General features: G+C 50.0%; 1 protein-coding gene across 18 annotated transcripts in view; it reads right to left on the bottom strand.

The window, feature by feature from the left end:
- The window catches only part of NFASC (neurofascin), a 77,695-nt gene that overhangs the window by 11,152 nt on the left and 52,938 nt on the right, over nt 1-13,605 (bottom strand). For 10 of the 18 annotated variants that reach the window (XM_048926457.1, XM_048926450.1, XM_048926454.1 and 7 more), the window contains 4 exons: nt 12,399-12,413; nt 6,603-6,821; nt 4,433-4,549; nt 3,028-3,183 (listed from right to left, as the gene is read on the bottom strand). The exons of 4 other annotated variants lie outside the window; for them this stretch is intronic. In XM_048926457.1, the coding sequence (XP_048782414.1) occupies nt 3,028-3,183; nt 4,433-4,549; nt 6,603-6,821; nt 12,399-12,413 (507 nt within the window). The remainder of the gene's footprint in view (nt 1-3,027; nt 3,184-4,432; nt 4,550-6,602; nt 6,822-12,398; nt 12,414-13,605) is intronic. 4 more of the 18 variants (XM_048926460.1, XM_048926465.1, XR_007373290.1 and 1 more) reach the window with 3 other exon arrangements.

Raw genomic sequence — 13,605 nt, 5'->3', positions numbered from 1 at the left:
ACCTTCAGCACAGCGGGGGGCTGAGAGCAACCAGGCTGCGGAGCAGGCAGAGAGGTGTTCCTGGAGTAAGGGAGCTCTGAGCTGGATGGGATCAAATCAGGGGCTTAATAGGGGGGGAGGGGGTTGCCCGAAATGGGCAGGATGGAGCATCTTTTGTGGCAAAAAGCAATCTGAAGCAATGGGGTTGCTGCTGCTGCTGCTCCCTGGTATTGGCACTGTGGAGTTCTAGGGAGGGATGTGCTGCTGCTTCCAGACTTTGCCTGGTTTAATTAGATGAGTCAACTCCAGCCAACAAGACCTGGGAGGCAGCACACGCAACTGTCTTGTGGAGCTGCCTTGAAATAATTGGATTTAAACCCACCATCCTCTGCTCCAGGAGCAGTTACAGTGAGTGAGCCCTTGGACAGCACGCTCAGTACGCTTCCTATTATTCCTTCCAAACTCATTCTTTCCAAACTGACTTGAGATAACAGGTGCTTTCCTTAAGATGAAATCTGAGCCCCGCTGTCGGCAGATAATTGCAGCCAAAGCACGACGCAAAGAAATCGCAGATAAAAGAGGAGAGAATGAGATTGACAAGAAAGTACCGTTTGTTAAAGAAACGATGTTGGATGCAGAACGCTCGGTGCTGCTTTTTGGGTGGGAGGGTGCTGCCTTGGCTCTCTTTTGTTGCTTTTTTCCTTTAATACTGCCACACTCAGTATTTAAAACAACCTGAGCTGCGTAGATGGACTGTTTGTAGTCGAGAGAATGAGATTAGAACAGAGAGGAGCTGAGAATTGGATTCAATTAACTCAAGTGCTTGAGGAGGAAAGAGAAACAGAGCTCTACTGGAGAGATTCGAAATGGGAGGAGGTGGTTTTAGCAGCCCTGGTGGGGTTTGTGCAGAAAGCAGAGCTAAGGGGGACCGAAGGGCTCTTCAAAGCCTCAAGTGTGCCCAAGGGTTGAGCTCCATGCTGACCAGGGCTGAGCTGGTTGCACGGAGGGGATCCTGCATGCCACGGAGGTCAGGGTGTGATTGCCATCCTTCCCAAAAAAGCAACACGTGCCGACAAATCATAGTCACAGCAATCTTGTTTTTGGAGCAAACGAGTGACTGTCATTGCAGCATTCGGAAAGAGAAGGGTAAGCACACGGCTGTCAGAGAGAGTGTTCTGATTTGTGTTAATGTAAGGCCGACGCCAAGGGTAAATAGTGGCAAGCAGCTGTGGCATCGAACTGGTATTGATCTGAAATGCAACTGCAGTGGCTTTTTCTTTATTTTTTTTCTTTTTTTTGTTTGGTAAAAGAAAAAGTAATTATAATCTTGTGGCAGAAAGCATGTTACCCAACAGTCGTGGTTTATACGCCAGTAGGAAAGCTGACTGCATTCTGACAGCAGGCCAGCAAAATTTATGTCACGTTTGTGAAGCAATTGGGTGCGTGAAGCCCAGCTAGCTGCAGTCCTGCACAGATCCCCCTTCAGTGTTTTACACTGCTTCTTGAATTTAGAAGACAATTTGCATTAAGCTATATTTGTAGTTTAAATGCCATTTACTATTGGAAAGAGCTCTTTTGGGATATTGAGCTGTCAAGTTAAGCAGAAGAGAAGGCGTGGTGCGCGTGGACCTCTTATTTATCTGCATTCGATCTGAAGAACAGCTATTTGGCAAACATTGCAACCAACAAGCAAAATGAACAGGGCTCTCTGATCACCAGCATTCCTGCAGCATGTGATTGTCAGCGGGGGCTGAGCACCCGTCTCAGCAGAATCTAGCAGTGAAAAATGGGCAGGGATGGAGCTGTGGGGACAGGGTTGGGTGCCCCCTGTGCATTGTCTCAGTAACAGCAGTAGAAACCCATAAATTACTGCAGATAGCCATGCCAGCATCAACCAGACAAGGATGTGACCTCCTGTCCTAATGATTTCCCACTCCTTGGTGCTGGTGGTCCTCCACCCTAACACCCAAAGTGGGAAAAAAGCTGCAAGAGAAGAGAAGAGACGGGTCCAAGCTGGGGAGCAGTGATGCAGAAAGGTGTTGCATGGTATGGGTGAGGGGGGCTGCAACCTGGGGGCAATTTCTGAGTCAGTCTGGGAGCAGAAACTGGGGATGCTGCACATCCTCATGGCGAGGTGTACCATGCTGCTGTGCCTGAGGCAGTATCAGCATTGGGTTGTGTTGGACACAGGGTTACCAACAGCTGCCCTCTGTCCCTGCTTAGCACACCAGGGAATTATTTGGGATGGAGCAATGCCTTGCTAGCACTTGGGCTGCGTGGAGTAAGGTGGGGAGAGCTGCTGCTGCTGCTGCTGCTGCAGCCTTCCTTTGCTGGGAACGAACATTTTGCTCCTGAGCAAAGAGATGGCTTTCGTGCTTCAGCTCTCCATCACGCTGCTGGATCTCAGCAAAGTAATCTCAGTTCTCTGAAATCTCAGCCTTTACCTACTGCAGCGTGGGCTGCTCCAGCGCTGCTCACACAGCTGCTGTGCAGAGCTGAGCCCCGTGCTTGGACAGCATTGCACACAGATTCCTACGGCACAACCCACGAGCGGACACAAAGGGAAGCACGGGCGTCGTGATTTACTGACACTCATCGTGTGTCAACAGGGATGCTTTAGAAACGCATAAAGCCTGATGGAGTGCCTGTGGAAGTCAGGAAGGCTCCTTCTGGGGCATTCAGTGGGCAGTGTGGGAAGCCCATAATTAGGAAGCTCTAAAAATCACTGAGGTGATAAGCCTGGAAAATTGCTTGTGCAATTAAATGCAAAGTTGCTGGGGGAACATACCTTGCCTTTCACCGAGCTGAAGAGCCGTTGCCCGCACCATGCGTGGCTGCGGTGCCGTCCCCAACTCATGCGCAGCGCCACAAGGTGCATGCACGTGCTCCTCACCCTGATTCAACCCCTTCCTTTTGCCCTTTGTTCAATGCAGTCAGGATGCTCGGCTGGCTCTTAAGGGCAGGGTTGTGCTCGTCCCCCTCCCACCACCACGCCGGTGCCACCCGTGGGGACGCAGTGACATGCAGTGGACACGCAGCCCCGCTCACCTGAGCTGGTGGTAAAGGTTATGTACGAATGCTCGCTGGGGCTAGACCATATGGGGAACACCCACAGCTTGTACACCATCCCCGGCGTCAGATTGGCCAGCTGCACAGAGGAGGGGGTCTGAGCTTTAACGGGGATAGATTTCTCTGTCTTGTTACCTGAGAAACAGAAACCGCACATCAAAGCCAGCCGCGGGAGGTGGCTGTGCTGGCACCGCAGGCGCTGTGTCGTGCTGGCCTGAGCCACCAAGCAGAAATAATACAGCACGGTGGTCAGGGGGCTATGAGCAGTGCTGTGATTATCCCTCAGATAGAAGGAAAACGGCGAGGTGGTTTGCTGCGTCCCTGCTTGCTGTACTTAAAAATGAAACAACGGAGAGCTGATCAGATTTCTCCCTATTCTGAAGACCTGGCAGATGCTTTATCTGCCCAGCCGCAGGTCTGGGTGTTTGAGTGCTTGTAACAAAGGTCTGGGATTTGCCCGGTCCCATTCAGTTGCTGCGCTGCAGGGCTGGGTAAAGGACCAGCTCCTGTGCTCAGCGTTGTGCCTGCAGGCTAAGGATGCTTTCTATGGGCTGGATGCTGCAGCCCAGCTGGGCTGGGAGGAGATGAGTTTGGAGCTGGGCTATTTGGCCTTTAGAGTTTGGACATCCAATGTTTGTATCCCCAGTTGAGGAAATTGGTTCAGAAGGGGGAAAATGGTGCCTTTCTCTGTCGCGATAACAAAGGCTGCAGAGCGAGAGCGGGCACTGATGGTGCCTCCCAAGCTGCTTTAAGTAAGCAGCAACGTCAGCTCTCAGTGTGTGACCAGAAGTGATTCGCTGTTGATGACTGTTTGTTTAAAATGCCAATTTAAGATCGATGTGCCATACAATAAGGCTGAAATGGCTGGGAAATAAAGACAGAGATAAGCAGCGCCCGTCGCTGCCTATCTACAAGAAATCCAAACCAGCATGTAAATGCCTGTTCTAAACGAGCACTAAAAGCAGATATATCAGCTCGAAGTTTCCACGGACAGCCTTACAATTGCAAGAGACAAAGGTATCCGATACGACAGGAGGTCAGAGGTGATTCTGCCAGCTCCAGGTTCAGCAAGTCCTGCTCCAGAGATGTATAACCCTGCCCTCCAATTTGTGTCGGTCTTATTTGTTTTCTATGAACGATTGTTTTATACGTACAAGTAGATGCATTTCAAGTCTCTTTATGCCGAGACTGCATAAAGCCCAGCTCCACAGACAGCCCCCAGAAAAACAGCTGTGCTCATCGGTGGTTCATGAGTATGAATGTCTTACAACCACGAGCACACGGAATGCACAGTAATTAAGGCTAGCAATTGCAGCCTCGGGAGCTGGCAGAATCTCCAGCAGCATCACCACCCTATAGATTCCCCACGCGATCTGATGCTTACTGGTGATATACTTAACCACAAAGTCAGTTCCTGCAGAGTAATTGTGGCTCCAGGTGATGTTTGCCCAGTTACTATTAGCCCAAGCTCTTATGTCCCATATGGACGATCCATTGGTGGCTGGTGAATAGGTTAGAACAGGAGTTAGTATTTAGGATTATACCGAGACGAGAGCTCACCTAGCAGCCAGGGTTGGTAAAATCCTATAAAATCATTCCTAAAATTGATGCTTCAGTCTTAACCTATGAGTGTACCTGAAGATGTAATCGTTTCCTACGAAAACCTTGACTTCCAAATGTTGGAGGAAGTTCAGTACCTCATGGCATGCTGGGTTTTAAGTCCAACTGCACTCAGTTTATCTCAGAAATTTTGGCTTTTGTGGCAATTCTGTGTGGGTTTTGGTCCGTAGGGAAATCTCCTGGCTAAACTCATGCCTAAACCAGCACAGGAGATCCATGCGTGAGTGCACACAGCCGCACTGCCACAACTGGGAGCAAACGCCTTCATCTGACTGGGGCTCAGACAGCCAGTGGGGCAATGAAGTCACTCGTTTCTGATTTTGAAGCTGAGGATTGTCGACATTGCTTTGGAGAGTGGATGAACTTCTATTTCTGGTGAAGTGGAGCTAATCCACTATTTAGCATGCGTGCGTGTCCCGTCAGATGCATCACACCTCCGTTTTGCTATTAGTGCTGTTTACTTAGGGGGTGTAGCTCCAGTTTTGGGTTGATGCACAGAGGAGTGCCTTCCATTCCTGCAACAGGGGCAGCTGTGAGACTTTTGGGATGGGGGTTGGAGCCCGTGGTGGAGTCTCTCTGTCTGCCCACATTAGGGTCGAGCTCTGGGCTCATGGCCCTGGGGCCATTAGGGACTCTCACTGCTCCTCTGCCTCTTTTCCTCCCATTTCCATCACCTGGTCTCAGTAAGCAGCATCTCCCACGTGCTCGCTGAATTGTGACCGTGTTCTGGTAACGATTTTGTGAACCTGCTTCAGTGCTATGGATTCGTTCATAATGCTGAAGTTGCATCTTGCTATCTAGCACCAGTTTTTAAACTGGTTTTGTTAGGGCAGCACAGATCCGTGTTCCCTTTGCTTGTGGCTTTGGAGCTGCCCCTGGGAGGGTTGCCTGCCATGAGCCAGAGCACGAATCTGTGCTCCCTCAGTCAGGATGGCAGCCTTAAGGAGCAAACTAGTGCAGAGGAGGAGATGTGCTGTGGGTTCTCAGATCTCTCTTACTGCAGAGGGCCTCTCGGATGGACCCAGGGCCTCCCAGCATGCGTTGGGTGTTGGGTTTAATGATCTTGAGCTGAATTTAGGCATAAAGTGGCTTGAATTCCTTTTATCAAATTCCTTGAAGTAAACCAGTGTCAAGTTTAATATTCATTACTACAGTCTCTTTCTTTTAAGAGTAAACAAAGACTTCTGTAGCTTTTGCTCTTACATTTTGGAGTGCATCCTATCCAGCTACATAACTGCATTCCTTTGGCTGTGCTCCCTTGACTCATTTTTGAGCAACCCAAATACAACCATCCATCATTCGTTAACCAGAGAGCCCGTCATCGCGGTGTCTTTAGAAGCAAGGCTCAGAGGGACACCTCTCCCCATACAAAGTAGAGAATATGCCCACACCAATGCAGTTTGATCACCCTGCTCTGCTTGACTGCACAATGGCTGCGTGGTGAGCTGGGTAACACCTGGAGCACAGCTGTACCTTTAGCCACCTGCCCAGGTTCCCCGTGGGCTATGAGCAGGGTACGATGCAGGGAGCAGCACCATGAACCCAAAGACTCCTATGAGCTGTGACAGCTCTCCTCTCTAACAGCTGATGTGCTAAATTCGAAGCGACATCGTCTATAATAGCAGCAGAACCCCTTTTTTAAGGACAATAAAGGTAAGATAACACTTTACAGGGTCTTCCACCTCCTTCCCAACCCTGATGCTAATTCAACATCACGACACCCCAGGCAGAGCTGTGTTACCCCTTTTGTGGGCAGCAAGACCCCCAAATCACCGCCACAACCCTGAGCCTGTACCACCTCTGGCTCCTTGTAACACCATTCCCAAAGCACGGAATGCCTTTTTCCGTCCCCATTATGAATCCTCGCCCTGAGCAAGAAGTGGGAAAGGTCCCATAGGGTTAGAAGGGGTTAGAGGAAAAGGAAAGCGCAGTACCCAGCTCCTGTTTTGTGGTGGCTGCCACAGCCCTCTCTGCAGTTGTTGTAGTGCTTGCGACGGTGCTGGCAGCTGTGGTGGTTGTAGTAGTGGTGGTGGTAGGGATGGCAGTAGTAGGGATTTCAGTAGGAGGGGTTTCAGTAGTAGGGATGGCGGTGGTGGTGGCAGTGGTGGCTGCTGGAGTTAGCTCAGTTGTAGGTGGAGGCAACCAGGTGGAGGCTGGCAGAGGGAAAGGCAGACGCTGGCTGTCAAGAAGCAGTTATGGCTCCTGGGGCTCTCACACACCGTTCCCAACACCGAGCAGAGGGGAAGCATCGAGCACAGCACCACGCAGACCCGCCGTCCCTTCCCCATCGCAATCAGTAGGAGCAGCACCCAGACTGAGCTCATAGGAAAAGCCCATCTGCTGCGGGCCAGGCGAACCCCAGTTCAATGAATTTGGCAGCCCCTGCGTTATTTAGCTGCCAATCTGCCCTGCAGCTCCTTAGCTGCTTCCTTCTTGCTGCTCTGTGTACTGGGTCCTGCAGGATGGTGATGAAGCAGCCTTAGCATTAATGTGGGTGTAGCTCTTCAGGGTGCTGCTTTGCCATCAAACTGCTCCTCAAAATTTACACTTAATGTAGGATATGCCTTAAGCTTTCCAAATACAGTGCAATTTTCCTTTCTAACTAGCCCCCATTTGCCCCATGTACATCTCACTTCTGCTGTGAGCAATAAGGTCAATGTGCACATTATGTCTGCACCCCTCTGTGTGCTTGCAAAACTTCCTATATGCCACCAAAGGAAGATGCATGGGGTGGGCTAGCTGAGGAGGCAATAGGACATCTTTCTAGCTTTATATTGGGTCAGAGCTGTGATCCTCAGTGGCCATGAATGGGACCAGAGCCCTCAGCTGGAGCAGGGGGCTGCAGCTGGCTTTGCTAATGGAAACACAGAGGGAATTTCCAGAGGGGATGGCAGTACCACTGGCTAACATCTGATGGAAGGGGACATTGGCAACCATTGCTGAATGCTCTCAGGTATGAGTGAGCATTGCTCTGTAAAGGCGATTTCTGCTGCCTGAAAACCTGCCAGCAGAAAACGCAGCCGAGGAGCTGCTTAAACTGCCTGGAGTAAAGGAAATCCCGTGGTGCTTGCATTAAGTTGTATTTACTTACTCTTACTACAGATCAAGGGATTACAAATCCCCATCAGGCAAATGAAAATGGCTGTTACAAATATCACCCACTAATAAGAATGGCGTGAGGAATGTGCTTTAAAAACCATCCGAGATCAAAGCCAGGGTTGCTTTTTCACCAGCTCAGTCCCAGGTTGGCTTGTATGGAAGCAGACCTCCCTTCAAGCCCACAAGCACAGCAGGAAAGTTCTGAGAGAATGCAGCTAAGATCCCAAGAGACCCCAACCTCTAAAATCCCAGCGGTCCCAAGGCTCATTGTGGCCACCTCCCTACTGCATGCAGCTGCAGTCAAACCCCATTAGCAGCACACACCATGACAGCAAACCCAATGCAACCCCACGCAGGGACCGACGCAGCCTTGCAGAAGCCTCATGCAGCAATGCAGCACCGGGTGGGGCAGGAATGGAGCAACCACCCCCCCCCAAAAAACACTCCAGCATTGTGGAACACATCCCAACCCAGACAGATGGCAGTGATAGTGACGGGAGCCAGGCTGGAACATTGCACAACTTGGTTCTCGTGGGCGCACGGGGCATAGCAAAACCCCAACAATCTCAGTTGTGTCAGCAAGATTGCTGTTCTGCACTGCTTTATCTCAGCTCATTGGCAAGCTTTGCTTTGCTGTGTCCTGAGGCTGTAGGTTACAAATAGGGCGAGAGGTATGACCATTTTTTGGAAGGTGAAGCCATCGGCGTGGTTACCGCTAATGCGATTTTGCTGCAACTCCTCCGTAGGATTACAACGTCCAAAGTCAACCTGAGCAGTGGAAGCTAGCTATTAGCTAATGCAACCTCATCACTTCCTCTGCGAATCCCTGATTCACAGCGAAGGAAAAGACAACACAACAGAGCCCCAAGCAATTTGCTGTAAGGCTGCTCCAACGCCCAGCTCCCAGCCCACGTTGATCCATCACGCTGCACCCGAGCGCTCTGTGTGCATCACCCAGCACCGCTGCAATGGCTCTAGCAGCAGGTTAAGTCCTTGATAAAGCAGGAGGTCAACGAGGGGAGCACATGTGGGCAGCACCGGGCAGGAGGAGGGAAGCGGGGCTCCTGCTGGGCCGAGGGATTTGGTCCTCTCTGCTTCGGGATTCACAGCTGCAGCCTCATTTGTGTTTGAATACGAAATGTATGCGGAGGAAAAGCTCAGCTGGTAGATTTGGGGGAGAGAAGATGAGGGGCATTTGCTAGCCTTTGAAATCCATCCCCTAATGAGAGCTGAGTTCAGGTTGGGGGGAGGTAAAGACGGCTTTGACAGAAGATCAGAGCTCCCCGCTGCCCCCAAAGAAAGGAGATCCCCTCCACAGCCCCGTGCTGCAACCTGGGCTCTGCTCATCATGGCTGACAGCTCCGGATCTGCTCAAACCAACTGCTTGCTTTTGCCAGATGATGCCCATCTAGAAATCGTGCTCATCCTTCCAAAAATGCAGGGGTAACATTTATGGCTTATAGCATTTCTGAGCTTGGCAGAGTAGATGCACTTCTCTTTTTGCACTCCCTGCTTGCAGGAGGTGCTGCCGAGAACGGGCAGCCACGTTCTTAATGCAGGGTAGAGAGCACCCTGAAAGATGGTGTGTGGAGGGGAGCAGGCTTCAAATAGGCCCAATTCATCCAGAAAACCCCAAGTGAAAGCCAGCATATGGCTGCCTACATGGATGAGCTCCTCTTCCTGGAAATACATGTGAGTTAGCTCATAAATCGGCCCCATCTTTGCCACGCACTGATTGCTTTTTCTGTCTACAAGATGCATTAGCATTCCTGGTAATGGAGACCAAGGGGCACGGTGGGGAGGAGACGCTGCTATAATGGACAAGGGATGCAGCAGTCTGGCTGTAGCAATTAAAAGGGTAAGTGATGGGTGCAGCAGGAGGGCTGCCAATAGGTTTGCTCTCTTAGCAGCAGTGCAGCTCGTATGGTTGGGAATGGATAGTGCTCAAAACTGGGGATGCTCGGATTGGGCAATGCTGCAAGGAAGAAACATAGAAGCAAAAAAGGGGGAATTTAAGGCGTGGGAGAGGGGCTTGAACCCTGCTCCAAGCTGCGTGGGGGCTGGGTGAGCAGTTGGCAAGACTTTGTAAAATACTAAAATAATAATAATAATAATAATAGCCCAGCCATACTGCTCTTTAATTATTTAAAGGTGCTTTTAATGTGTTGTTAGGCTGCGGTAACAGCTTTCCCTTGGGTGTGTCTACAAAATAATTAGGCTTGGAGAAATTTGATGAATTTTTCATGAATTTAGATGATTAGCCAAATACGTTTGCAGACTTCTCTCCCTCTCCCAGTTTGTAGCAACAGAAGGAGATTGTTAAGTCGTTATCAAAAAGAAGAAGGAAAAAAAAAACACACAACAAAAAAGCTCCAAATCTGACAGCTCTAAGAAATCCGAGAGCAGAAAGAAGCAATTGAATGCCCTCTAAAAGAGAAGGGTCAGCAGTTTTCTGTATTTCTATTGCTGTCCCTTTCCAAAATGAACAATCGGGGCTTTCTCCTCTGCTTCGTCGTTATGGAGCAACGAGAAGGGAACAAACAAATCAATGTGTTGGGTTTTTTCCCCCCCCCCAAAAAAAAGTCTAAGGCCAATACTCTTACGGTCCCTGATGAAGGGATGGACACTGGGAATTATTATGGGATGCGCCTTTTGGTGGTGTCATTCACAGCATAAATGAGAGCCCTTTGTGTGCCACCCTTTCCCCACGTTACCTCACCCTTTGTCCAGCTGTGGCTCAGGAAACCCAAAGCCTTTCTAAGGTAAAGCCTCTGCCCTTCGTTTTGGCTCCATCAACTCGGCCCACTTTCTCACGGGCCTGCAGAGCAGCAATGACCCCATGAGTGAGGGGGAAAAAAAATAAAGGCCATTTTTAGAGCCAACAGCCCATGGCAAAGAGCATCATAGCGCACTTTTGGGCAACCTTCCCCAAGAATCCACAAAATCCACCCTGCAGAGAGGAATCATTTGAGAAAGGTCAAGCAGTATTCACCAGAGGGCTGTATTTTTTGGGAAGGGGAGCAGCAACCCCACTAGCAACACCAATACAGGGCACAGCTGGTCCTGCAGCACCGGGATGTGCCCTAACAAGGAATGATGCTTGGCTCAGTATCAAGATGAGGATTTGCTCCTAATAGTGCTACACCTTCCCCTGCCCTCATCCCTCTTGGAGAATTACATTGCAGAGTGCTGCCCAGTGAGCACCACTGCTTCGGTTATGGCTTTTCAGCCTTCTTCCAGTGCTCACCTATCTTTCCTCTGTGCCATTTCTCCTATCAGAAAGTAAAAATAGAGGAACGCCCCCTATTCCAGCAGTATTTAATGATCTTATCCTTTGGATAGCAACGAGTTCACCTGGCTGCCAGTAGTCCAAGAGTTATTTCTGCATTGACATGATGCTGGAAGGATAAAGAGATTGCATTGTGCTTTTGGAGTTGAGCAATATCCACCGAAAGCAGGAAAGTCCTTTGGAAGAAAAGCTGGATTCTTGTGGCTGAGCTGACCTGACTGCAGCAGGAGCTCTGCTCCTCTGAGCCAAGAGGTTGTGCCACTTTTCAGCTTCCCACCAGCCAAGGCAGACCAATCTGTTAGCCCCTAACGTATATGGATATATGTATATTTAAGGAAAATACAGTTGGAAAAGGATTGGCAACTATTCAGAAGGGAAAAAGTGCAAAATAATACTGAGGAGAGACATCGCTCCAACAAAAAGAAAGGAAGAGGAGGAGGAAGAGAAACGCCTACGAGGTGGGGAAGCAAAACCTAAGGGTGCACAGAGCAGTTCCTGCACTTGCATCACTTTGGCAGTGTTTGCTACAAAGCTGTTCCTCACTGAAAGCCCCATGGGCTCAGGGCTGCACCCAGCAAAGGCAAAGCACGACCTCATACAGCACCCTCGTGCAGGGCAGCCCCAAAGCTTTTCTGCAGCACTGAGGGGTTGGTTGTATCCCCTAGCACTGCTCCTGCTTACAGGGCTGTATAACCCTGTGGAAATACAGCATTCGAGGAGGAGAAGTCTTGGCTGCAGCTTTATAAGAAGTAGGCGTCCTTCTCTGGGCAACAAGAAATTCTGGTAGTGCTTTGCACTGCTGATGTTGGGTAGTTGGACACTGGATTAATTGGGGTTTGGGTTCTGTAGAAGCAGGCGTGTACCCCTTGCTGAGGAAAGGTTTCTCTGTGCTTCAATGCTGGTGTAAAATACGCAGTAGAGGGCAAAGCTAGCGATAGCCTCGCATGCAGACATGCACAGCTGTGGCACAAACATTGTCCTTTACCCTTTCAATGGTCACCAGGAGGCAAAAGAGCAGCACGTTTGGTTAACAGGGTGGGCACCGCCGGTGAAGGTTTCTCTGCATTTCTCAGAGCAGGGATGCTGAGGCTTGAAAAGAGAGAAGGCTGGTGCAGACCTGGGCTTTACAACCTCATCATTCGGGCTAGCTGGCTGCGAGATTTGCTTGGCTACCATTAATCTGCCTGCGGTGCTACCTGCCGTCCTTCCACGTGCCCAATTTAGACCCCGTGCTGCTTCACCTCCCCATTGAAAGGGTTAATGGAGTGCATGCTTAATTGGCAGCGCACGCGAGCGGGTGAGCCTTGCCCCATGCCTGTTACCTCCTCCGCTGGTACAATACCTGGGGTTGGCGTGGCTTCAGAGGGCAGCGCCAAGGATAGAGAGGGGAATACGAGGACAGCGTAGAAGAGAAAGGAAGAGAAAACAAAGGAATAGATAAAACAGCCAGAACACACCAACAGGAGACTCGGACCACTGCACGCAGTCAACAGAGACATGAGAGAGAGGACATCAATGCGTTAGCTGCAACACATCGCCCTTCTGTGCAGCACAGACCCTTGGAGCCGGTGGCACACACACCAAGGCAGAGACCCCAGAGGTGTTGGTTCAGCAAAGCTCTTCAGCAGGTGCTTATGTCCCGTCCCAGCAAGGACAGGTTTAGACAATGAATTTTGCCTTCATTTTTCTGGTGTCAATCTCAGGGCAGGGCTTATCCTCTGCTGTGAGAGTCAGAGCCTGCCATACAGACCTCCAGAAAGCTGTATTTTGTTTGGATTTCTCAGGTGAATGAGTCTGGCAAGCAGGAAGTAACCCCTGACTGTCAATGGGTTTATCTTTCTTATACTCCTTTTATTCCAGATTCCCCTTTCACACTGCTGCACAACAGCACCTCAACACCCAGCTCACTTAGAGCTGCTAATTGCACACACACATCTGCCATTACCAGGACGTGCCTATGTTGAACTCTACCTCAGGGTTTCACGTTCTGAAATCAACCTGTGCTTCATTTCTGTAACTCTGCTTGAGATCTGACCCTCCCCAATGCCTGATGACAGTGCTCCATCCTTCCTCCATGCTGCAGGAGCTGCAGCCCTCAGCACTTACCTTGGCATCCTGGCATAGTCTGCACCCACTGCTCTCTGATACAAATCAGTTAAGCAATATCCCATCACCATTCAAGCATTTTTAAGCAATGCTGTCCTTACAGTCACTGTTGCCACCATGTAGAAACAAATCCAGTCCAGCAAATGCTTAAGATACAATCTGGACCACTATCAGCACCAATGACTTCGATCCAATCCCTATGCTCTAAGCTGTTTTTTCAGCAAATCTTCTCTTTTAAGCATCACCTTCCCCCCTTCTCATATTTGCCAATGTGCAACTTTGCTGATTTTTCCTTTAGCATATGCAGCCCCATCTCCGATCCTATCGCATCAATTAGTGATGCTGGAGCCCACTGAAGAGTGTCAGGAAGCATTTCATTTCCTCTGGGTCGTCAGTAGGAATTGCTTTTCCTACTCAGAGCCATTAGTTGGGGAGGAGGAGAT

The sequence above is a fragment of the Lagopus muta genome, chromosome 24 (assembly GCF_023343835.1).
Source record: "Lagopus muta isolate bLagMut1 chromosome 24, bLagMut1 primary, whole genome shotgun sequence".
Taxonomy (NCBI): domain Eukaryota; kingdom Metazoa; phylum Chordata; class Aves; order Galliformes; family Phasianidae; genus Lagopus; species Lagopus muta.
This window is presented reverse-complemented; position numbering and strand designations above follow the sequence as displayed.